This window comes from Phoenix dactylifera, chromosome 13 (assembly GCF_051530095.1).
Source record: "Phoenix dactylifera cultivar Ajwa chromosome 13, Ajwa_hap1_PhDact_Kaust_v1.1, whole genome shotgun sequence".
Lineage (NCBI taxonomy): Eukaryota > Viridiplantae > Streptophyta > Magnoliopsida > Arecales > Arecaceae > Phoenix > Phoenix dactylifera.
Window position 1 is genome coordinate 23,491,741 of NC_143202.1, and position 26,990 is coordinate 23,518,730.

General features: G+C 38.7%; 1 protein-coding gene across 2 annotated transcripts; it reads left to right on the forward strand.

The window, feature by feature from the left end:
- Positions 1–26,400, forward strand: LOC103708603 (putative E3 ubiquitin-protein ligase ARI8). 2 transcript variants are annotated; one of them, XM_088710056.1, is made up of 16 exons: positions 1–405; positions 2,072–2,196; positions 5,773–5,875; positions 6,184–6,274; positions 11,450–11,622; positions 16,937–17,041; positions 17,143–17,231; positions 18,286–18,393; positions 18,490–18,580; positions 18,685–18,774; positions 22,148–22,195; positions 22,497–22,568; positions 22,660–22,759; positions 22,846–22,972; positions 25,652–25,927; positions 26,024–26,400. In XM_088710056.1, the coding sequence occupies exons 1-16, from the start codon at positions 241–243 to the stop codon at positions 26,070–26,072; spliced, it is 1,812 nt and encodes a 603-aa protein (XP_088566182.1). In that variant the 5' UTR covers positions 1–240; the 3' UTR covers positions 26,073–26,400. The 2 variants fall into 2 exon arrangements, with proteins under 2 accessions (XP_088566182.1, XP_038986793.1); XM_039130865.3 differs by having other exon boundaries at positions 25,652–26,070.
- The last annotated feature ends 590 nt before the right edge of the window (positions 26,401–26,990 follow it).

Genomic DNA, 26,990 nt, shown 5'->3' on the forward strand with positions numbered 1-26,990 from the left:
CAAAACCGAGCTGCCCCCCTCTCGGGAATCCATCGCCCTTCCGCTTTCCCTTCTCTCCCCTTTCTCTCGCTCCAATCTCCCACCATTTTCTTCCCCAAATCCGATCGCCTCGTCCGCTCCTTCGATCGGATCCTCCCTATACCGCCGGCCCTCCCGATTCTTGCCCTAATCGCGCGTTCCGGCGGAATTCTAGGGTTTCTGGGGCGCCTGGGGCTCGGGAACGGGGGCCGGCGGGGGGAGATGGACTCGGAAGACGACATGCATGACGCCAACGATCTGGAGTCCCTGGACGACGACTTCTACAGCGGGGAGACTGCGATGGGCAGCGACGATGGGGACGCCGACTACGATTTCGTCGACAACGAGTCGGACGACTCCGAGGACATCACCTCCCATCGGCAGCAGGTGAAGCGATAGGAAACAGTTGGCTTTTTTTTTTCTGCCGATCGCTCGTGCTTGATGTCTTGCTTCGCTTCAGTCTCGTTTGGCTTTGGTGGTATCGATTTTGAGTGGGATTTGAGATAATTTAATGGATGAGGTAGCTATAGGAGATATCGTGAACAAAATAGAAAAATTTGTGGTAGTTAGTAGTTTCTCTCTCAAAATTTTGATTCAAAAATGGGCTTCGAATGATAAATTTAAGATTTTGAGAGTTTGGACAGTGCATTTGGCCTTGATCGAAGCAGGCAGAAGGCTGTGTTGGGAAATGATTATGGTACCGTTAGTTTTTCAAGTCACATGTTTCTTTTTCATCAATAAGTTAGTTTCTTTCCCCTCTCGAAGGGTGATGTTTTCATGTACTGGACATTGTCAAGTAATGTCTGGCAGTGCATTCATCAGGCGAATAAAACTTAAAGTCAAGGCATGTGCTTAGCCTTTTGAATAGTATTCTGCTTTTCATTTGCATCTGCTTTGATACTTACCTGTTCCTTGGAGCTAAATATCACATGGCTTCCAAAATCCTCCCTATTTTATCTCTAGCAGTTTTATATTTGCTGTATCTTTTTGTCGATGCTAAGCATGGCATGTGATGGTGAATTGATGTTTAATCACCTTAGAGATCATAGCAACGTTAAATGTTTGCTCTAATTTTGTGCACAGGATTTTATGAATTATTGCTCAGCAGCTTATCTTTGCAAGTGTCTCAACTAAATACAACATTTGTTTTGTTTGAAGAAGGATTTTAGCATGTTTGGGTAGTGCATGTGTTGGTTCAATGGCTCTAGCATGCGAGCTATCTCGGCTTGCTGTCTTAGATTGGACTTTCTTAATGTCTTAGGATGGTCATAGCAATGACAGGTGTTGGTTTTTGCGGTATAACAGCACAAAGTTAGAGTACTATGGTCATGTAAATAATGAAGGGATAGTTCTAGAAAATGTTAGGATCGGCAGTATATCATTAGCTTTTTAGGTAAAATATGCCGATGCCTGGTAGTTGCTACGAGCAAATAATTTGATGGTAGCCTTCAAATTTCTAAAATAAGTTTTCTGTTGATTCGGACATGCAGTATGCAAAGGTTAAAGAAGCATTGAATGATTAAGCCAAAGGTTAAATAGATAGGCCATATATGGTACTAAATAGGAATGCTTGGCAAATGAGGATCCTTATAGTTGACCCGAGATAGTTTGGACAAGGTTGGATGGTTATGGTTATGATACGGGTTCTTGGAAGCAGTAACTTGTGGTATGCTACCTTAGAAATTCTTGAAGCACCTATAAGCAGGAGTAAGAGCTGGAATGATTTTCCAGGTCAGCTGAGGCAATCAAGAAAGAACTTAGCAACTTAGATTCGTTATGCTTGCATTTGGTTACTTAATTGCTTATTCAAAAAAATCATACCTAATTACATGTGATTGTATTTCTTCATTTTTCATATCTACAAATAAAAGCATCTAGCTAAGTAATTGTAACTTATTTTTAAGGGGTCTTTAATTCATTATTCAATGTGAGAAACTTAACTGATAATGTGCTGTTATTTATGCTATATGTTCCATGTATTGTTATTTGTTCTTTTGCACATCTGTGATAATTATCTAGCTTTATTAAACACTTTGCTGATTTATCATGTCAGCAAAACTATACTATTTTGAGTGAAGCTGATATACGGCAGCATCAGGAGGAAGACATAAATAGGGTCTCTATTGTACTTTCAATATCAAGATCTGCAGCATGTATCCTTCTGCGCCATTATAACTGGTAAGAGAGTTCAGTTTATAGGAGTGGAATATCTGTTTCTATATTTTTCTCCAGGTTTCTGATATCAACTCCATTTTTAGTCTGCAAGTTGCTATTACGTTCTTGTAGTGGACACTTTCTTTATGTGCTCATGTATTACTATTGTAAAAATATATTTTCTTTGTTTGGTTGCCCAACTTTAAATGAGCATTGCAGGCTAAATTTTGGATTCAAATGGATTGCTTCTAGGCTGAAATGCCTTATTATTTTATTAAATATGCAAAAAGAAGAAATTGTAAAATCATAAAAGTGTTATAGAATAAGTATAAGAATGTAGTTGGGAAAAAATATTGTAATTGAACCCAGTTTACTTTCACCTCTTTAAATATTTAATATGTTTTTATAACAAATCTATAAAATTGTAATTGACCCAATGTATTGCATTCATCTCTTTAAATTTAACTAATTGCATTTTTTTTACTTTTAGGAAAAACACAAAAGAGTGCCGATATTGTGTCGTCATATTGCCTTTCTTATCCAAAATGATCCGAGCCTTCCAATTCATATCTATCTGCATTGTAGTCTTTTAAACTCAGATCAATGGTGTGCCCATCACCAATCTCAATCATGATCAAGAGAGTAGAGCTTTGAGTTTAACACCTAATTCCATTGTGAGACTACACCTAGTCATCTTTTTTTATCCACTTAAGAATGTAAAATAAATCGTGTCCAAAGGTGTGACATTTACTTTGATATCTTGTTGGTCTATGATCTACCTGATGGACGGTTGTGATATGTAGACTTTGGAGAGTGGCAATTGGACACGAAGTGGCTTGTATCCTACCAAGTAGTGTGGAGCTCAACCGAGAGGAGCTTTCGAACTTTGGGGAGAGAAAGAAGGTGGGATCATCAGATGGGAGGGTGATCACATACTGCAATTGCATTGAAGCCCTAGAATTGAATTGACATGTTGTTGGGGCAAATATGGACCCATGATCCTTATGGGACCCACAAGTCACATGATAGTGCACCCAGTGGTGAACGTGTTAGCAGCACATATTGACACTACCTGAATGTGCTGTGGGGTTCATTGCACAAGGTTCTCGATGCTCCTGATCCCAAACTTCTAAATATCTAGCCTTTGGTGACTTCTTCTTTTCCTTGGGAAAAATGTAAACTCTGCAACTCTCCTCTCTCTCTATCACTTCGGAAGAAAGAAGAGCTTATTCTCTCTTCACTTTTTCTTTTTGCCTTATGTCTCCCTTCGAACTCATCAACTACCTTGCCACAATGTTCACCTTTGTCGCCCTCCTCACCAGCTTCTTCGAATTTCCCTCCCTCCACCTCTACCTCTTCTGCCATGTCCTATGATTCTGCTGCTGTCTCCACCAATAATTCCCTTGGCCTCCGCCCCAAAGATCCTTTCACCAATCTCGCTGCTGGCTTCATCCACTAGGAGTCAGAGATTGGATGTGCACAGTTCAGGGAAAGGCACAAAGGATAGATGACTAATGCTGGTGATGCAGAAGGTGAATGATGGATATTGCACTGCACTGGGATGGATTATGTCAGCATGTTAGTGAAGGAGTGGACTTGTATCATAGATAATATGGATAGTTTGTATTGGTATTGGTGTGCGATGACGTGTCTACGGACCTAGTACCTTAAAAATATTGGTATAAAAATATTGGTATAAAAATATTGCGATCTATAACAATCATAAAATTGACTCGAGGGCATTGGTCATTGATTTGTTTTTCAGTTGACTAGGTGATGCGGGTTCTATTGTCTCAACAAAGAGGGCTTCACAATTTCTAGCAAAACCAAGATGGTCAAAAGGGAAGATGAGGATAAAAAGTCGACACGTCCAAAGTGGAAGTGCAATAATTTTTTTTTTTTTTTGAATATAAAGGAAACAAATGATACATGGATAAACCTCCATTGTGTGGAATGCTTTGGAGGGAAGGTGTTGAAAGATAAACCGCACAGCTAGTTAGGCTTCCATTTTGAGGGTTGCTGTGTGTGCACAATGACAATGTGCACAAACAGTTTGGACCTTCACTTCCTACGGATATGGAGTAGTTTAGATATTGCAGTCTAAAGGGCAAGTCTGACCTACACTCTCTAGGGCTTGAACAAATCTATTGATGTGTTTTCTTGTGCCATCATTCTTAGGAATGGAATGGCGCCCTAAGTGAAACTACATTGTTATCAATGGCAGTCCCTTCGTTGCCTATCCAGTGATTGCTTGCGTTGCTTCATTACATGATCGGTTACCACTTGCCACCTACCGATTGGACTTTTCGGAGTTAGAATGTCTGAAGTCCTTGTTCTCTCTAGCTTGATTTGTGTCAGATACCACTATTTTCATTTAACGCACTCAACATGCCCCACATCAAAGTTACATTGCCCTACAATTAGGGATGCACACTTATAGGACATAAATCCCTCTTTCTTAGCAAGCACCACATTTGATATTGTTTGGTTGGGCCCACATTTTACTGCAGCTAAAATTTTGGGGTATACGCTAGTACTTGAAGATTGAAATGGACTAGCCTATATGGTTATGACGGCATGATATATTCAAGATTATAATCAACAAATCATTTATCCAAGTGAGGATGTGTGGAATCTTTAGGAAGCTATTGAGATGCCTTCAATCATATATACAAGCCTTTTAGATGAGGAGATACTAGTTTGATGCAAAAACTAAAGTTATAGGAGAAATATTGATGAGATCATTACCGACATGCAAATAGGTGAAAATTTTTTCAAAGAGCCAATGGGATTGGATACATTAATGCAGATTGAAATTTCTAAGTATTTCAATGACAAGTTGGATAAGCTACCTTCAATTTAATTTAATCTAAGTGATTGTATATATGCACATATGTACATCTATAGGCGTATGCATCACTAGAATCCACTTACATCTTTCCAATAGTGGAGGTAGCACTTTTTAACATGTGTATTTCAAAACAGAAGACAGTTGTTGCTCCTTCTCCTTTTATTGGATGTGCTGGCTCAAATAGTTTGGCTAACGACATACTTCTTATAATTTCTTATGCGTTTTTAGAGCACCATATTATATAAATGCCTAGAGTTTCTTTACTTTTATTAATGAACATAGAAGATCATATCAAATTATCTGTAATAACAATGAAAAGCTTGCTTATTTTGGCGAAAAGAATGCCAATAATATAGGTTTAGCAAAATTGCTGTTGCATGAGGTTGCATATGACATGGTTAGGTAAGCATGTCTGTTGAACATGTATTTAAGTGCTGGACCCTTCCAGTGTCGTAAGGTTTTCTTCTTACAGAACCATATCCAAGTGTCATACCATGGCCAGATCTAAATGTTGGGTGTGGTTAATTAAGGCTAAAAAAAGGGGCCCATGTAACAAGGGAAATAATACAAAGTTGTGAATGCAAAATGTTATAAACTTTTTTTGAAAACTTTCTGTTTGATAATTATAGGTTTAGGTAATCATATAGGACACATTATCTATCTGTCATCTTTGCAGGCGAAATGCATTTATTGTTAATCTTTGACTATTTAATTCTTCAGTCTGAAATAGTTGTTTCTGGGGCATACAGGAGTGTTAGTAAGGTGCATGATGAATGGTTTGCAGATGAAGAAAATGTTCGGAAGGTTGTTGGCTTGTTGGAGAATCCGGTGGAAATGCGGAATGCTAGGGAAGTAAGTCAGACATATACTGATTATCTAAGCTTTTACCAAGATTCGCCGTCTTGGTATCGGACCCCGTACCAGTACCATCTTATTACAGTATCGGTACACCTGGTACGGTATCCGGTTCAGCGTACTAAGTGTTGGTACACCCTCTGTCGGTATGCACGGGTACCAACCGGTACGGCAAATCTTGTTTTTACCTATGGTATAATTTAATTTATATCTCTAAGACAAGATATTTTTAGTGTTTGGATGAACTTTGTTTATAATTTAATTCATTTTCTCTGCTTATTATGGACTGTTTGCTTTTCTGGCAGCTGTCATGTGGAATTTGTTTTGAAAACTATCCCCGTAATAACATGAGTGCTGCTGCTTGTGGCCATCATTTTTGTGGTGCATGCTGGAGAGGTTTGTTTATCCAGAATTCTGTTAGATTTTATCTGGTTTCCTAAAGAGCTTTTCAAACTTATTCTTTGCTTCAGTCTTTGATATCATAGTATTTGATATCATACTTATCCTGCCTTTTATCCATAATGAGAGTCATATGTACGATGCATGTGGTGTTTGACAAGAAGGGGTTTGATTCCATTGCGCAAAGAGAAAAATATGGTGAAATATACATGTTCTTTAAGATTAATAGTTTTGATAAAACTCCACAATGATGGAGGACCGTCCATTAATAAGGAATCTAGGCACCCTTATGTTAGACGCAAATATGAAAATTAAGGAATTTTATTTTATTTGGATTCTAGAATTTTATTTAGACTATGGAATTTATTTTTTATGTGGACTCTTATTAGGGTTTTGGTTGTCTATATAAACCTACTGCTATGTTAATTGAGAAGACAGTTTTTATTGAGAATACAAGGAATGTTGAGTGCCCTCTCTTTCTGCCTTCTCCTCCTCCTCCTCCTCCTCTTCTCTCCTCTCTTCTTCTTCGTCTTCTTTTTCTCTCTCTTTTTTCTTCTGTCCTGCTGTCTCACACTTATCTTCAAATCCATTTATTCATGACTAATGCCAATTGTCTACTGCATAGAGTGCCCAACCTGTATCCTGTGTGATCGCAAGGTGGGCGGTAGAGACAGGCGATGAGCCAAAAATGTGACTGCTCTGATGTTTGTGTTATATTATTATCCATTAATTGTGATAGTGAAGCAGCTATTACTGAACTGTTTTGAGTGTTGTGTCCTATTTCAACTATTATTATATGCTGATGTATTAGTAATGTTAACTTTGTTTTTAATTGGATCTTCTTACACGTCATTGTTGTTTATATTGGTGCTGAAGTGGTCATCTGCACCTTCTGCATTGTTAAAGCTCTATATGTCGTTAACCTTAGTAAAGAAGGACAATTAGAAATCTAATATAGTTAAACACCAGAAATAATTAAGCTGGATGTGTTTCTCCTCTATATTATTTGAATCAAAGAAAAACTCTTGAAGCAACCAGACTGGCTGTTTAATAATTTTGATTAATATTCGAACTATTTAAGAAAGAAAACCTATTTGACTTGGAGTTGAATTTCTTGCATTGGTTGGAGAAGTTTTATATTTTATTTGGTTATTCATGGGACTGACTGGACTTGTCTGTTTGAAGCTAGTCTCAAAATATCATATTTGAACAACTTATTTGAATATTTCGGACTTGTTTGGAAGAATGATTCTTCATCATACTGCAATAATGGCACCGTACATAGACATAATGGAGTGTCCAAAGTTATAATTTTCCCACTAGTTAGATGCTGGATCAATTTAATACTCTGCAAAATATTAATTGCTAAGTGAAAACAACAATAGCATCTGAATATAGAGAGGTTACATATAGAGGGCACTGTAAATTTTTGCAAGTAAATAACCTCTGACAAGCTCTTTTTAACTAAATCATGAAATGACTGTTCTAAAATCTGTAGAATGAGGGGCGCTTGATTCTTTTGAATCTTTTCTTTGATTGATATTTATACCTATGCAAGATCCGCCGTGCCGACCGTACCGATGTACCGGTGGGCACCGGTTCCACGTGCCTAGACAAGGTCTGCCGTACCGACTGTACCGACGTACCAGTGGGCATCGGGATCGGTTGGAACTGGTGCCGAACCGGCCAAGGGAAATCCACGGAGCGCACGCGCAGCCAAGGGAAAAAAAAAGCCAACTCGCTGACGCGCGTGCGGAGGTCTGCGTTAAATGCCACAAAGTTGCATTAAATGGCCCATGCGGGGCATCCTGCGTGGGCGCGCTTCCCCGCGTGGGGAACCGCCCGCAAGCGTGGGGAACCGCCCGCAGACTTTTTTTTCTTTTTCTTTTCCTTCTCTTCCTCCTCCTTCCCGAACCTTCTCTCCTTCTTGCCTTTCTTGATGAGTTACGCCCCGTTCGATGCGACGTTCGCAGCGGAATTCGAACAGGACGTCGTTCATCGTATGAACGCGCCTTGGATCGTAGAATTCAAAAAAAATTTTGGATCCAAATCCAGAAGATCTTTGAACTCATTAGGGAGGAAAGATTAGGATCTGAGGAGGGTTGATTAAGATTCATAAAACTGAAACAAAAATCAGAAGTTATTAATTTGAAGATCTCATCTTCAAAAATTCTGCAGTTGTAGAACACCGCAGCCCGATGATCTTTTTAGATTTCTGGTTAAGCCGCACATGTGTCCGACCTCTACAGGTATCCACACGAGGATCTAATCATCTGAGATAGGGTCTTACCGGAGTGCTAGCTCCTTGCAAAGACCTCTCATGACTATCAAATAAATTGGAAGAAATCTGCAACATACCTCCTTGAAAAAGAATCCTTTCTTCTTTGATCTTACTTGCAACGGAGGAAGAGGAAGGAGGAACCTTTGCGCGTGGATCTTCCTTGGCTTTATGCCGTGGAAGAAGAGGATGCAGAGGACCCCCTTGCTGCCATGGAGAAGGAGGAAGAATGGGCTTGGGCGTGGAGGAAAGAAATCTTTCTTTCCTTGGGCGAATTGATCTCTTCCTAGGTTCTTCTTCTTTCTTTCTTTCCAACACTTAGAAGAAGATGAACTTGATCTCCCTTGCTGCCAAGGTTCGCCGTACCGGTACCGAACCCCGTACCGTTGCCGCATTAGTATAGGCGTACCGAGTGTCGGTATGGTACAGTATGCGATACGCCAGGCGTACCGACATTGGCGTACCGATACCGGTATCCATCGGTACGGGTACGGTACGCCCGGTACCAATCGGTATCCATCGGTACGGGTACGGTACGCCCGGTACCGACCGGTACCGATCGGTACAGCATACCATGCTTGCTTCCGTGGGAAGAAGAGGGGAAGCCTCTTGCTGCCATGGAAAGGGAGAAGAAAAGAGAAAGGGAGGCGTGGAGAGAAAGAGGAGAGAATTTTTTTTTTGTAGAATGTCTCTCTTGCTACCCTTTTATAGATTGGGTTTAGGGCTTCTCCTAATCTTATTAGGAGTATGGAACTATAACCCACCCTTGGATTAATGCCAAGTGTCCAATTCTTGTGCTCATAGATGCATGACATGTGTCCACTTAATCAATTGATTAATTTTCTAACCACATTAGGATTCCTAATCTCATTAGGAGAATTAATTGATTTGGGAGCATGCATCCTACGACGCCATGGGGACTTTAAAGTTCGCATAGTGTGAACACGACTTAAGTCATATTCATCCTACAACGACATGTAGTTTTTAAAATCCGCACAATCCTTGGTTTAATCAAATTGACCCAATCATGAACCCAAATCAATTTGGGTCGAATCCAATTTGATTTGGCTCATTAAATTAGCCCAATTGCAATCCAATTGCAATCAATTCCACTTAATTCTTCTTCTATTAACTCACTAACACTTAGTGGGTTAATTCAATCAGCAATCATGTTGATGATTGATTTCTATTGTGATTCTAAATCACAATTATGATAGTCTGACTAATTAAATTCTCTATGTGTGTGACCCCGTAGGTTCTATTCTGACTGGTAGTGAGACATATTGAGATCTCCATCTCAATATCATTGAAACTCCTTTCAGTGGATTGAAACGATTTCAGTTCTACTCTCAGGGTTCACTGATCACCAAGTGAATGCCTTCGAGTCTCACAATCCACTAGTGACACCTAGCAGTATGTGGTGGCAACCCAGCAGAATGGAATGTCTGAACTTTTAGGTGCAGTTAGCGTATGATACAGTTCCTTTATCATGTATCCCGACGTGATGGAGGTTATGGATATTTCATCAAATCCCATCGTCCGTCATATGTCAAATTTATATGACTTCCAGTTCGAGATATGGAAAACTCTTTTTCAAAATACCTGGCCAGGAATTTATCGAACTTAGTCTCATAAATCACATAGGATCACTTCTAATCTATCAAGGTCGATAGATCCCATCTTGATGCAACCCTATTCCAAAATGAACCTACTGTAGCCAATCCGCACTACAAGGATCCGAATGGCTGGGGCCCAAGTTCACATGCTCGTCAAACTACAACAACCTCACAGTGAATAACTGAGGCATCGCAGGTCAAAGGACCAGTCATACAACTGCAGCATAAGTAGTCACTGACGAGTGGATAGACATCCATGTGACTACTATTTTTGGTCACGCTCAGTACTTTGTTCTCTAACAAATACTTGCATAATCACTCCAGTGTCTCTACACCGTGGACTCGAGACTCGTCCATCTGACTAAGTGATCTGTGCACTAATCTCAGCGGATCGATCATCGTCCCTCGTGATGGATCCATCGATCAGGAGCATTTAGAAATTAATCCCTAATGACACATGCCTCAAATTCTCAACTCCTTGAGAATATATGTCATCTATTAATTTCTTGGACGATTCATGGACACATACAAACATGAATGAAAAACAAATTGCCCAATCTTATTTATTAATAAGTGTTAAATTACAAATTTGTGCCCCAGATTACAAATATGCGTCAGCCACGTTGGCTTCTAGGGCATACTTCTAACATTTCTTCCTCGCTCTCCTTCTCTCTTCTCCTCTCTTTCCCCCTTCTCTCGTGAGCAAGGAAGGAACTGACCAGGAGGGGGTGATCCTCGTCGCCGTCGTCGGGTTGCTTGGGAGGGGTTCGGCCCGAGGCTAGGTGCGAACTGCGAACCGGTACTCTTCCTCTTCTTCCTCTTTTTTCTTCCTCTTGCTTTCTCTTCTTCCTCTTTTTTTCTCTTCTTTCCTCTTCTTCCTCTTCTTCTTCCCTACCGGTGCGAACTGTTTTCAAAGGTTGTATCGTACCGGTCACGGACGGTACCGGTACGGTACGGGCTGGTTCAGTAGACCTTGTGCCTAGGAAAAATGCATCCTTCCAAATCCAGATTATACTAGCTGCCTTTTTTGTTGCCTTGCAGAATCATCTTAGTGGGTTTTGATATACACATTTCTGGGCTTTTTGTCATTGTGACAGTACCTGAAAACATCCTCTTTCTTTTTCCCTGTAAATAGAGTTTACTCTTAATTAGAATGCAGATGGGCAGGACAAGGTTCATGACATAGACTTGCATTATATATTCCCTAGCAGTCGTCTTTAATTTTTTGCCTTGGTTGAACATATCGTTTAAAGGTTGATCTCAAGTTTTCACCTGCAGGTTATATTAGTACATCGATAGGCGATGGCCCAGGATGCTTAATGTTGCGATGCCCTGATCCATCATGTAGTGCTGCCGTTGGTCAGGACATGATTAATGTATTAACTACTGATGAAGATAAGGAGAAGTACTCACGCTATCTTCTTAGGTCTTATATTGAAGACAACAGAAAGGTACATGTGGCATTTGCATTGTAGAGTCTGGAGATTGTACTTCTCTTCCATTTCTTCTTGTCTTCTGCTTGTATCTGACAGAAATAAAAAAAGAATTATATTTATTTCACTGCCATCTATGATAAAAGCTTAGATTGAAAAATAGCTTTCATTATCATAAACACAATTGAAGAGGTTAAATAATCCGTTTCCTTTCTCTCTACATGTCCACCTATTGGACAGAATTCTACAAAATTGTAGAAGAGAGTTTACCAGTATCATCTGGCAGATCAGACTCATTGTTAATATATACTTGACACAATAATGAAGGCTTGACTGTTGTTTCTTTTTTGCATTCTCATTCTCAAAACTTCACCATTTTGATAAAAAGGAAAACTGTTTGAGCAATTGTTCGCTCATGCTACATTATGTGTTTTCAGCTATTTCTGTAGTGGTGAGGATATTGACTTGAGAAATGTGGATGTGGATGTTTCTCATTGTCCACCTTGGGGAAACCCTTCATTCTTTGGATGATCTCACTGGCAGACCCAATAATCATTTCAATTATTGTGTTTTACAGTCAATGAAACATGCAAATCAAGTTCTTATGTGCCATTGTTAATGCAAATGCCCATTGTGTTTGAATTTTGAATGTTTGTGTGCAAGGCCATACATCTCACTTTAGTAGCAGGTGAGGCCATGCATCCCACCTCCTTCTATAAAATACTCTTGCTTTGTGAATACTCACAATCAAGGCCATCCATCAAGTGCTTCTTTCTCTTGAATAAACTGTGCACATCTTATGTGCCAAGCACTTGTCTTTATAATGGATGTGGAATATTTGCTGAGTGGACGTTTGTATTGCCATCTCGATGATTGTTTGGCACTGTATGATTGTGGGCATAGATGTTTAAATAAATGTAAAATATTGAAATGCCTTCATATGCATCACTGTCTCGTTGGTGAATCTCCATTATCTCTTCATTCCCCGATTTTCTTGGTTTTTCCTTAACGGAACATTTATCTGGCATGGTCTCTTCTTTATCTCTTTTGGAGACTGGAATATTGGCTTTGTAATCTATCAGTCCTCACAGATGTATATACCTATAGACGCATCTATATGTTATTATAAGGCATACTGTGGGCTTGTATCTGTGGTTGTTTAGCAACCTTCTTCACTCCATCTGAAAGCTCATTTCAGACTGATAATTGCTCATGCACTTTCACAAAGAGGCATGCTGTTTTCTTTTCTTTGTTGGTTGAGAGAGCCACTAAGTGTATCTGCGAATGCCCAGTTCTGGCGATAGACATGCATACTTATATTTTCCTCATGGTTTCCTATTTATATGCCTAACATAAGTTCACTGTTGTTTTCCCTGCTCAAGCAGTGGTCACAACCAGTAAAACCAATTCATTTACAAAAAAGATCCATTACAAAGATTTCTATAGACTAGATACTTACATTTAAGAAAAGATCCATTACGAAGATCTCTGCAGGCTGGATATGTTAACTTCCTAGGGATGCTCTACTGCCACAGCCACTGTTCTGTACTCTCAATGTTTCGTGTCTTTTCGTTACAAGCTGATCTGCTACACCATTAGCTTCTCTTGGAACTGCAAAAGCAGACAACAAACTTCCTGCAAGAAAATTCCCATGTCAGCTGACCAAACTATCTTTCCTAATATACAAGTAACTATACTTGAAATATCTGATTTACGCAAATCTGATTTAGGCAAATCTTTTCCACTCCTCTGTCTTGCTACTTTCAGACCATCCCCTATTGCGAACAATTTTGCAAACTGGATATTTATATTTCGACACCTAATTTGCTATTTCCCAAATTGGCTTTTCCAGAGTTATCTCTTAGCATCACTCTGATGCCTGTTGTATCATCATCTCCACTTTATGGAGCTATCATAAAATAATTCAACTTTGCCCAAACAGATTTTGGCAAATCCCGTTTACTTGTTTCAGAACCTTTAGAAAACACCTTTTCCTCCTATTTATGTTAAAATATTTCTATGTGAGAATGATCATCTTACAAAAAATCTTGCTCCTTTAATTTCTTGTACGTTGGAATACCAAGTTATACCTATCCTTCCAAAGGCACAAACCTGACCTCACAATAGTTTGTCTTCTCTCATCAGTTTCAATATAGAGGGGCTATGAAAAAAATTCTAAAACAATCCTGCAAACATAGCTCCAGAGGCTCGTCTTCATTAATTTCTGTCCATACTTCATCTGCATTTGGGCATTCGAAAAAGAGATGCTTGAGATCTTCGTCAGCCAAGCAGCTCTTCAGGAAACTTGCATATGAAGGACACTAATACAGGTGCTCTTGTGTGCAATAAGCAATCCTAATACCATTTTATGGATGGTATTTTGATTTTGATGTATAATGCTTATCCCAGTAAATTGGTGGAATAAGGCTGGCTTTTATGATATGCTTTTGTCCATGAAAGAGAAATGTCATTATCCTTGTGTAGAAAATTTAAAAGTTATAAACAAGTGGGTAACTAAAGTTGCTTGCAAATAAGAGGTTAAATGTTGAATCAATGACTCAAATCCCATGTGACGGGTTATCCCGGTATTTTCCTGGAATGGGATGTGCTGCCGCCCCACCCCATCTAGAACTTGGGACAACAAATGCCTTGGTACTCGCTGAGCAGGATGCTAGCATGGTTCCATCATGACACTTGGATGGTGCCCTGTCTCGACTTCTCTTGTGGTCCCACTGGGACTTCAATCCTTATGTTGAATATATGTTAATTAATTTAAGGAAAAATGTTTCAAAGGTTTCAAAAATCATTGTGTCATCTTGTCACCTAATGCATTTTCCTATTTTCAGTTTGTTACAAAGAAAAAGATTAAGTGGAACACAACTGCAGATTAAAGGGAGGAAGGAAAAAGATGGAATATAGGACAAGAAAGGTAGCAATGTTTAGGTCAAAATCTTTGGTTGGTTCCAGGAACAGTTTAAAAGAAGAAAGCAAAGGTAGCACAAGAGAGGGGTGTGTAGGGTTGATAGAAAGCAAAGGTAGGGGGCTAGGATCGGTGATTTAGCCACTACCTTCTTGCTAATCTCTCTCATATTGCAATTCATCATCTAGGTGCTCTTCTCTTGATTGCCAACCACATGAAGTGAAGAATTTAAGCTCGTTGGTGGAAGGAGTATTCAGTGGCTATTTTTGAATTTTTCAATTCTGCCACCAAATTCTCATAAGATATTAAACTATAAATCAAACAAAACTTTGTGCTTAATATATATACTGTAACTGCATGGTTCATAGTGGAGAAATGTCAACCTAAAGGTTGCTTGTAGCATCCTTGTTTTAGGCCTCTAGAGAAATACTAGCACTTGACAATTTTGTTTTTCCCAAGAGATGACTAGTACTATCATAAGTATCGCCATAACAAACTATTTGGCTTATCATACATAATGTTTTCGGGCATAAAAAAGGCTCATCTTTTCTAGCTATCATCTGATAGGTTCTTGTTGCATAATGATGTTACAGTCGAATTACATCATTTTTAATGCGCATTAACTACCACACCATTGGGGATAAGAATGAAACCAAACAAAAAAGGACAAGTACTGTGGACTCATGATCTTGAGCCATGCATCAATGTTCGAGCCTTGCTCCCTTGTCCTGCTTTTCAACCTAATCACTTTTCAGATACCTTGCTTCTTGCTTGATGTCTCCACTCCATTATAGTGTAGGAATCATCCTAAATCTCCAATTACTATTTCCTTTGTATTATCTAAACCTGTTTGCTAGGATTTATAACACCCAACCATCACTCTAGATTTACATATCATCGGTTGGGTGTGCACTTGACTAAACGGTAGCCCAACCTGATCTAACTAGTCTCAGTACCAAGTTCTTTTTGTGGCTGATAGCCATAGAACTTCACTCTCCCGAAATTTGAGCCAGTCTAACTCGATTGTGTGAATGAATGGGATGATCTGGCTCTGTAACTTTGAGTTCCACTTGGACATGATGTTCACAAAAATAAGTGTAAGGGATATCCAGTCTTCTTCCTTGGCATGTGTCCTTTTCCTCAAGGGAGGAATGGAGAGAGATCTAAGCCCCTTAGCAGTGGTCCCCAATATCATCTTTCTCCCTTCTTCACTCTACACTCCCATGTGTGCGTGTGAGCATACATGCATGAACAGAGAAAGAGAGATATTTCTAAAATCTCCGGTGCATGTGAGGATCTATGCGGGTGTATTTTTAGTCCCACATTGACTATGCATTGGGTAGATTTTGGGTACTTACACAAGGCTAAGGTACCAAATAATACCTTCTAGCTGGTCCTTTTTTTCTTGATGTGGTCTTGGATTGTTACAAATGGTATTAGAGTGGACCCGACCCATAGCCCATGTGGACGAGGGGACATTATAATACAAGTGTATTTGGGGCTGACCACAAGCCAATTATGGTGTTTATGATTAGATTTGACTAAATAAGATCCTTTAACATGGCGAGGATGCCAAGGTTTAAATAGGGGGAGTGTGAGGATCTATGTAGGCATGTGTCTAGTCCACATTATTTATACACTAGATTGATCTTGGGTATTTATACAGGATCAGGGTACCTAAAATAATACTTTCCAGTCTTTTTAGATGAGGTCTTGGATCGTCACATCTTACCCCTTGCCCAATGCCTCATTCATATGTGAATTCACTTCATGAGCGCGAGATTCCTTATGAAGCCATATATGCCTAAAATCAAATAAACCTTGAGCAAAACCCTTTGAACACAGGTATATGGAAACATTTGTGTTTGAATTGTAACATTGCCTATTTCATTTTGGTACATGATTTCTAATCCACTTTTCCCCCTTTGTTACCTGATGTGTGCTTGGTAATGGCACTGATAAAGGAGAGAGTGATAAAATTTATTCATGATAAATCATTCTTGCTATATGCATTTTCTGGTAATTGGTTCATCGTAAATCATTCTTCCTATATGCATTTTCTGGTTCTATTCAAACATTTTCATGGTGTCACATGTTGAGGTTCTCACTGGGAGGTCTTCACTTGATTATTGAGTTGATATTGTTTTTCCATGTGAATGCAGTTAAGAATAGATAAGTAATTAATTTGTTTCAGCCATTGGCATTCTTTTCTGACTTTCTTTTGACTATTTCTGTCAATTGTCAAATGCTACTTGTGCATTATCGGTGTCTTCTTCCTATGATGTTCCTGGATTAACCATCACAGAATGTGTCTATATATCAAGCTTTTGCTTTATTGTGATGTTCTGGAGAATTGACTTTTCCCCCTAACCCTTTCCATTATGTACCTTAAATTTTTATTTTTCTGCATAGACAAAATGGTGTCCTGCTCCTGGTTGTGATTTTGCAGTGGAATTTGTGATGGGTAGTGGAAACTATGATGTTTGTTGCAATTGTTCATACAACTTTTGCTGGAATGTGAGTATATCCAGACCAACAAATTTTGCATGTACTGTTCCAGTAATATTCTATTCTCTTCCATCGGATAACATTTTGAGTTGCTCAAATAAAACATGCAGTGTACCGAAGAAGCTCACCGGCCTGTGGACTGCAGCACAGTAGCAAAGTGGATATTAAAGAACAGTGCAGAATCTGAAAATATGAACTGGTGGGGCACACGAAAAATTTGAACTTTAGCCTTATACCTTTAGTTGTGATTGACTTGGACAATATTGTTCTTAAGATCTTGTCCATTGTGCAAATTTTGTGTACTATTATACTTCTGCTGCTGGTATTACTGATCGCTGATCAAAATATACTATGATATCTCTACCAAGGTGCTCTGTTACTTAAAACTCAAACTTTAGATCGTTGGTTGATCAAATTTGATAATTTTTGTTAGCGAGATCTCGCCCTTTCTGTTTATGTTTTAAATTCTCTAGCGAGTTATATTCTGGTTGCTCGAGTATGATTCCTGTCCTTGCTGGTTTGCAATGATATGTTTTCACTGGAATTTTCTTACTGGAATAATTTGAAATACAATACTTTTGGCTACTCTTAAGTGCTGCAACATAATTCATCATTTCGATTATAAGTTTTGCATTTTGTTTGACTTTTGACCCGTTCAGTTTTCTTTTGTCATCACTCGTTTAAGAGATTATTTGACCACTTATACCATGTCCCAGTGTGCTAACAAAAGTCTAATGTGCTTAATTATGATTTTTCACCTTTGCACCCCACAAAGCTTCTACTTTTTTATGTTTCCATTTTTTCCAATTTGGAGATTTCATAATTGATGTCACATGCTAATTTGTTATTTATATGTCTTCTGTCTTTTATCAGATTTGAGTTATCATATCGACTTTGTTGGGCTGAGATCCACCAGATCGATGTTTAAGATCATTTTTCATGGATCCAATTGATTTCCATTTGCTTGACATGAAACTTATGTTTATGATTGCATTAGATTTTAACCTTTGACCTACTCTTTTATGGGAATTAACAGAATCAATAGTACAAAGTCTGAGGTTGCGTAACTGAGTGCATAATAAATGTTTTGTATGTTCTCGAAGTCTGATTTTGTATCATTGATTCTTGAACAGAATTTTTTTGTTTTTGCATGCTTAAATTTCCTAGTGTCCGTTATTATTTCCAACAACTTTTCGATATTTTTTCATTTTTATCCTTTTTTATTCATATGTACTGCTAATTATGTTTTTCAGGATATTAGCTAATTCCAAGCCCTGTCCAAAGTGCAAGCGTCCCATAGAGAAAAACCAGGGGTGTATGCATATTACATGCACACCTCCTTGTAAATATGAGTTTTGCTGGTAAGATCTTCAAATTGGCAGCCTCAATGGTTAAAATTTTTTCATAGTTTCACTCTATTTACTTTTTAAATTCATGCTCTTTTAATGTGATTGCAGGTTATGTCTTGGTGCATGGTCAGAACATGGGGAGAGGACTGGTGGTTTCTATGCTTGCAATCGTTATGAAGCAGCCAAGCAGGAGGGGGCAGTATGCTTCTCAATCACCAGTCTAATTTTCTCATTGCATAAAACTTCATTTCCAGTTCTTAAGGATTCTTAGTATCACACTTATCACTTCATAAATGGTTTCAGTATGATGAATCTGAAAGGAGGAGAGAAATGGCTAAAAACTCTCTTGAGAGGTACACACATTATTATGAGCGATGGGCCACCAATCAATCAGTAAGTAACTTTTCAGATGTTCTATCTTTTCCACACGCTGTAGTTTTGACATTTCTTTTCTTTGTTTATTGCATCTTTCAGTTACTGATATTAATAATCTGAGCTTTTCTTGCTCGCATATTAATCCATATTTTTATACATCACATGTTTTGTTCATGTTTTTACACTAAAAGAATCAAGGCTAGCTGCATGTATTAATCTGTACATTGTATATTGCAGACCAATCTAAATAGTGACATTAATACTTGTTCAGTTTGTGTGTTGACGTTGCATTTGGGGGTGTTTTGCAGCAAGAGTAAAGAATGGATAACTCATTTGCTGGCTAAGCCATTCTGCTTAATGAGTTGCTTTGCTTCCTAGGGAATGTGAAGAACAGGAGTGCACATCAGGCATGTTGGGTACCAAACTAAATAGTGAATTAATGCTTATTCAGCTTGTGTGTAAACGTTGCATTTAGGGGTGTTCTGCAACTAAAGAATGGATAACTCACTTGTTGGCTGGGCCGTTCTGCTTATGCAATTGCTTTGCTTCTAAGGGAATGTGAATAATAGGAACACATCAGGCTTGTTGGGTCAGGTTAGAAGTTATCTTGAGTTCAGCCCGTATCAGGAGACACCTTGCCCAGGCCCAAGCATAGCCCAGTGTGCACCATCTGAGCTCAGGATGAAATCAGACTTTGTCAGTTTGTTTAATGCCAGAGGGGAATCATTTCCTTATTCAAAGTCTGTTTCTCCTTTCAGCCACAATTGGAAATACCAAAAACTACAATATTGGTCTATTATTAAATTTACCTAAACTACCAATTCAACATTACTTGAATGATAGAATTTGTATTAATGCCAGATATGTGATGGAGATACCCGATATACATACAGCATACTATGAAAACTATGGGACAGCTGGCCAAGGCTGGGCCGCTGGACTCACAAATTGCTGGCCTAACCCTGGCCTGCTTTTCAGTTGGGCCTGAATATTGTTACTTGAGTTCTGCTCAAGCTAAGAACATTCCAGCCCATCTGAAGTGCAGGTTGGGGCTGGGCCAAACCTGTCTGCTTCCATAATGAATAGTGATGAATTTGATGAAGCTAGTCCTTTTGAGGAGCTAATTTTATTGATAAACCTTTTTTGCTTGCATATGTTTATTTCTATTTCTGGCCAGTTCTAATTTGCTTGTTCCTGCTTCCAAGCAGTTCATTTAGAGAATAATTATGTTATTACATAAACACCCACATATCCATATACATATAAATATTGATATACATAGATGATGTATATATACCCATTATATTCTTGCATTTGCATCAACTGCAAAGTCAAGGAACACATATTTTAAGCTTAAAATATGCCCTTTCCCTTTGTACATAAATCATGCATCGTACTTGTGTCATGCCTTTCACCAAGAGGACTTGAGTCCAATGGTTGGCACCCCGCTCCTAAGTGTTTGCTTTTGGTGGAGGTCCAGAGTTCAAACCCCGAGGTTGGTGGCTCATTATCACCGTATTTCTCAAAAAACTTGTTTCACACATTTCAATTTTTAACCGATATACTTGAAAACTTTTTATTGATAGTATGTTTTTATATTCTTAAACATGCTAGCTTAGCCATATAATGTACCATTTCTCGGTATATTGATTTTTCTTTAAAGAGCCGCCCACTAGAGTTCGTTGCTCAAGTTCCTTATACATTAAGCACTTTCAAGGGTTTAGAGTTATTGAGTTAAGATATCATTAAATATATGGTCTTGCCATGCACATGCTTGATAGTTAGGAATTTAACCACTTCGCTGCGTTCGCCTAATTTTGTTTGAATTTTCTCAATTAAGATTCACTTAGGGACTATAATTTTGAGATTTTAGTTTTATTGCGTTCATTCTAATATAGAAAGTTGTCATGAAGGATGATTAATAGGTTGTCATGGGAGAGGGATCCCTTACTATGAGGGTTCCTTTAATACATAACTTAGTTCTACCATGTTTGAAAATAGACCTGAGCATTCATTAAGCGAACCTGAGTTTGGGCTGGGCCTATGTACCATAACAATACAGAAATAGCCAATCTATGTCCCACTCAGCCTAGGCTTGGGCTTGAAAATTGCAGCTTGAGCTTGGCCTGGTGAAAAAAGGTAGGGCCCAAGGCTAGACTTGTCTCAACTCGGTAAGTGGGGTAAATTATGCTTGGTTCGACCCATCTGGACTGACTTGACCCAACATGACATCATTGCTTCTGGAACCAATGTTGGTGGTTCTGTTCGGCATTGGTTGTGTGTGTGTGTGTGTGTGAGAGAGAGAGAGAGAGAGAGAGAGAGAGAGAGAGAGGGATAAAGAAGGGGGATAGATAGAGGAGGGAGCGAGGTAGAGAGAAAGAGAGATAAGAGAGAGCAAGGAGGATGGAAAGAGAGATGACAGGGGAGCCGGCTGTTTGGATCCTTGGCAAGAGGGAGAGAGAGAGATACCTAGTGTTGGGTTCCATCGGCGGTTGCCACCAAAGTGGTGCTAGTGGTTGCCGCTAAGTTGATTAGAAGGGGAGGGGCCTGACGGGGGCATCATCCACAAGAGAAGGGGAGGGAGAGGGTTAGGGATTTAGGTTTTAGAACCTAGGATCTAGATTTTAATTTAGAATGTTAAATATAGGTCATCTATCAACTTATATCTAGCTGGGCCAGGTGGAAAAGAGTAGGGCCCGAGCCCGTTTCGATTTTAAGTCAAACCTAAATCCCAAAGTCAGGCCCAACTCGTCGAGCGAGTATCCAGCCCGAGCTTAGTAAAAATCGGGCTAGGCTGACTGGGCTGGTCAGGCTAGGTTCTTTTTTTGTGTGCCTGGGTCTATTTGCAACTAACCCTAGATAACTGGATGGGGTTGATCGTTATGGTTGAAGATATTGAATATGATTACTGAAGTTGGTGAATGATGCTGTGGTCACTATTTTTCCCATCAAGACTTGAAACTCTTAGCTTTCAATCTTCACAGTTCTAGAATTGTTATCTATTGGACAACTTGATGCAAGATAAAATGAAGACCTCCTTCCTTTATCGATATTTTTACATTTTCTTCTTGAAAATGAAAATGGTAACAGTAATTGTTCTGGTTGCATACTAACGTTTTGTTAATGTTTTTTGCGCTGCAGAGAGAATTGTGTTATTTTTAGAATGAATTTTTCTTCTTTGTTTGGTTTTGCCTGCATATGATTTATTTTTGTTCATTATGTTCTATTTAATGTTTCCTTTTGTTTGAGCTAATTAAGAGTAATGCTATGTATTCATAAGATGTATGGATGCATGTTTCTACTTTTGTATTACATAATTCATCTAATCTTCTGTTGATTAAAGTGCACTTTTACCAAACTGATTTTAAGATTTTCGTTCCATTATTGGCAGTCAAGGCAGAAAGCACTTGCAGATCTACACAGTATGCAAACTGAAAAGGTACATAATCTTGCTGCAGTTCTTCTTTTTTTGGCATGGAAGTGGTTATGAAAAATTACTTACATTTCTTAATCAAGATAATGTGTTTTTGGGGGTTAAGCATATAATGGACTATGTTCATCTGTTTATCTATTTAAAGAAAAGAAATTGGATTTGAAAGCCTTTGAGAATGCCAAAGCTACTGGCATGGTCATGCTCAATGTTCAAGGCATCTATGATTTTTTTAATTTTAGATGAAAGATTCCTGCTGATCTTATTTTAAGGATTGCACCTTGTAACGATTTCTTGTAAAATTTGGTAGCTTGAGAAGTTGAGCGACAGACAAAGCCAACCTGAGTCCCAGCTCAAGTTCATAATAGAAGCCTGGTTACAGGTAGGCTGTAAGTTGGTAATAATTTTGAAGGGTGGCATTTATCATTCTATTTTAACTTTTGCCCAAGTTAGTTTGACATTTTATTATGCAGATTGTGGAATGTAGACGAGTATTGAAGTGGACATATGCGTATGGATATTACCTGCCTGAGCACGAACATGCTAAAAGACAATTCTTTGAATATTTGCAAGGTTCATATTTCTTTTCTTTGCTGATCAGCGTTGGTTATTGAGTGTGTGCTGCTCATTTAAAGAATTTCCTGCATTTGACTCTTTAGGTGAGGCTGAGTCTGGGTTAGAGCGTCTTCACCAATGTGCAGAGAAGGAGCTCCAAGTCTACCTTGATGCTGAAACTCCCATGAAGGACTTCAATGACTTCCGTACAAAGCTTGCTGGGCTAACCAGGTATTTTGTCCAATGTAAACTTGTTAGATAATCAATATGGTTTTATGGTTGGTGTGCCTGACCTATCAAGACTTATCTCTTTAGTGCGACAGAAAAATGAAGGTCTAGCTAAGCTTCTTTTTTTTTCTTCATCTTCTTTTTTTTTTTTTTTGACGTTAGGAGGACTAATCCCTACCTTTCACCCTTTACCATATCAAGGGACTACTCCCGCTTGCTACCCTATACTCATCCCACCCCTCGATGGCTGTCGCCAATTGGAATTAACCCACCACCCCCTTGCCCATGTGGTGGATGGTGATACCATCATGTGTGACCATGGTTCTTTTCAAGATATTGCCTATACATTTTATATTGGTAATATATGATCCTTTTGTTTTCTGGGTAACCCTCTAATTTGATGGATTAGACAACAGTTAGATTAGGAATATTGGGACAGAGTGGTAGAACAAGGGTTAGTTGAAATGAGTATCCAAGAGGAGGCGCTGGAACTGACCAGTTGATGAAGTGATGGAAAGGCTGGCTAAGATGCGACTACGTAGTACAAGGATGTTGGAAGGGTTAGGAAATTGTGGATTAAAACTATGACAGAATTTTAAATCTCTTGATAGGAATGAATTCTGTAGACTTAAGAAGCTGGATAGAAGTTGTGAGAAATGATTTTTAATGAGATGTTTCTAATGGATATAATATGCGAAGGATCAACAACACTGTTCCTAATATAGTTGTAAGGCCCGTTCTTTGTGGTTATTGGTCCAGTTGACTACCAGTGTTTATACACTGTATAACTTAACTGTCTTTCTTCTGTATTACTTTGTCAAATATTATTCATGATTGTAAAGGTGGTGCATCCCTAACCAGGTTATGTAGATATGCATACCATGCAGCAGTAACTTAGCATTATTTCTTAGTTGTCTTGATCTGTTTTAAACCTTGACTGGCCTGTTCTGAGCCTTGATTGTTGCTCTTCCACCGATCCTTTTGTTGACAAATGTCGATTCATTTGGTAGAGTTCAAGCTTTCAGCTGAGTCTGTTAACGATGTCTGCATAAATGTGATTCTTCTTACAACAAGAAATCAATGCATTTCTAAGTCAATACTGTAGAAAAAAGGGTAATCATCTGTATCATAATCTGCCCCCATGTTTTCTTTTTCATCATGGTGGGGGAAGCACTTGGGAAAACACCTCCAAGCTTATTGATGTTCGATCATTTTCCTGTTTATGAAATACTAAATGTCTCTAGTGGTGAAATCTAAACCACTATTACTAATTATGCTGCTATTCTTTTCTCAAAAAAGATTATGCTACAATCCTTGTTCGGTAACAGCATATCTGAAATTTGGCACAATTTTCTGCCATGCTGATTGGAAGTTGTTGCAATAAGTTGTCGTTCAAACTGAAACTAATTTGTTAAGACATAATATTATAGACCGTTCATGCAGTCTTAAATCTTGTCTCCTATCTCATCTGTGAATTATTGTAAGTGGTAGTCTGAATGCTTGAGCTGTTTGGCCCTAGTGATTAAATTAATATCTTAAGTTTCCTTCTCTATACCAAGAAGGTTCACCAAGAAAGCAGGTAAGCCACCTTCATTTTCTATGTCGAGAAAACTTGATTATGGTATTTTTGACTTGGATAATGCTTTTTTTTAATGAAATTCATGTCTATGTGATGAGAAACAATAGATTTGAAAAATAAATAGAATACTTGATATGTTAATGCACTGAAAAATTGGATGCTTCCTCATTTTATGTTATATCTGTTTAGTTACCACTATACCCCAAAGCTTAATCTGTTAGGGAAGGGGGTCAATAATATATATTAGGCCTTAACAACTCTCCTCATGTGCAACCTGACCATACACGTGAAGGCTTGGACCATGCACTTAAAGGCATAAACGAGTCAAAAATGACTCAAGATGGCAAGCCAAGAACCACTCGAGTAACAACCAGGAACAAGTCAAGACAAGAAAAGACTCGAGAAAATAAATAGGCAAAATTGGTGTGGATAGAAATTAAACCCATGACTGTTAGCTCTGATACCATGTTAACTTACCATTAGACTCCAAAAGCTTAGGCTGTTAGGGAAGGGGTCAATGATTTATATCAAACCTTAACAAATACCAATAGCTAAAGAATTCCTTCTTGAAATTCAAATGCAATTTTATTGTTATGATGTTTTATTTATTCTTCTCTGTTTAGGTAAGCTGATACAGTTACCTTGAAGTAACCTATGCTTTGAATTGCTGTTTGGTGAATTGGATAAAATTTTAGTTCGAGCCATAATTTCTTTTCTTCTTCAATCTTCATTTTGCCCCTTCTTTCATCATTAGTGGGAATCAGTTTGAAAATCATGGCAAAACACAGGTGAAGCTTGCATGAGAAGTGAAGCCTTTTATTGTGATACTAAAATTTTCACAGATACACTTCTACCATCTCTCTGACATCTATTATGATCTAGAGAGAGACAAGAAATTCGTTTCTATTAGTGCAGGATCTTTTATGAGAAATTTTTTTGGTGCAGACGAATGCTCAAATTTTACTTGCATTGTGTGCTTGACACATAAGATTGCATCTCATACATGCTGGGCGTCCCTTCATTCATATTTCTGAATGTTTTCTTACAGTGTCTGTGGCATGAAAGCTTACATTTCACTTGCCTTGTGGAACATTTCCTGACAGTGTAACTCGAAACTACTTTGAGAACCTTGTGCGAGCCCTGGAGACTGGCTTGAAGGATGTGGGCTCTTCCAATAGCCAGGCTACATGCAGCAAGACTTCGAGCTCCAAGTGCCTGGGAGGCAAGAGTAAGAGTGGAAAGATAAAGGCCGGTGGGACCAGCTCTAGATCTGGTGGTCCTAGCCGCAGCTTGGATGAAAGCAATCTCTGGGCATGTGATCACTGTACCTATGCCAACCCCAGGTCCACGAACACATGCCAGATGTGCGAGCATCACCGGTAGGCCACTTAGGGCTTCCTCCTACATCCAGATAGCATTTTATCTGTAAAAATCCTCTTCCCTTAACCTGTTCCACTTGCCTGACTTGTTGGTAGAATCATGTTCCATGATGCTGGAAAGAATGTATTGCTAATCACCTTCTAGGTTGTGAGTGTCAGAGGAAGTAGAATAGAAAAGAGAGGAAGGGAAAACAAAGGAAAAGAAGGAAGCAAAGGCTGCCTCTTCATGTAGTGTTCTGTTTCCTGGTCAGAAACAAGTGAAACATCGGCTCATTCTCTGTATATATATTTATCTCTGTATGTGCTTCCCTTGCTTAATTTAGTCAGAGTCCAGCATGCTCAGTTGTTGTAATAATGAATGACCCTGAGAAAACAGATTGTGCCTCTATTTTTTTCCATGGTCTGATTCAAGGTATGTACCAGTATTTTAATGAAATTAGGTAAACCATCAGAGTTACACTTTGATTCTTAAATAGCTACACAGCATTGTTTGGGTAATGAGATGGCAATCTTTGTTGGCTGGCGTGCAGGGCCATTGATTGATAGACTAGTAACTACAACATTCTTTTTGCATTTCCTGTGGTTGGTGGCTACCTTCATTGCCTACCACTTACCGATATATGGAGGACTTACTGCTGTCATTTTACTTCAAACATGCTGTCTGCAGAGCAATTCTTGAATTAGAACTGGACTAGGGAATGAGCTAGTTAATTATTTATTGAGGGCCCGGCCGCCGCCTGACCTTCTTCCCTCTTCTCCCTTCCCTCTTTTTCCTCTCATTCTTCTCTTCATTCTAACTTCTTCTTCCTGCTCTAATTCCTTATTTCTATTTATTTTATTTTATTTTATTTATTTATTTATTTATGGGTTAGATTTCCAAATCCTTCTCTCTTTTCGGGCCAAACATCCGTGCCATCAACAGACCAAATCTAGACACCTAACTGTATCTGAGCTGAGATTCTTTCCTCTCTTTTTCTCTCTCTAGAGAGATTCAAAAATTTTAATGTAAGTCTTATTTTTCTTGTTGCTTGGATCCAAGATGATCTAGTTTGAATCTTAAATT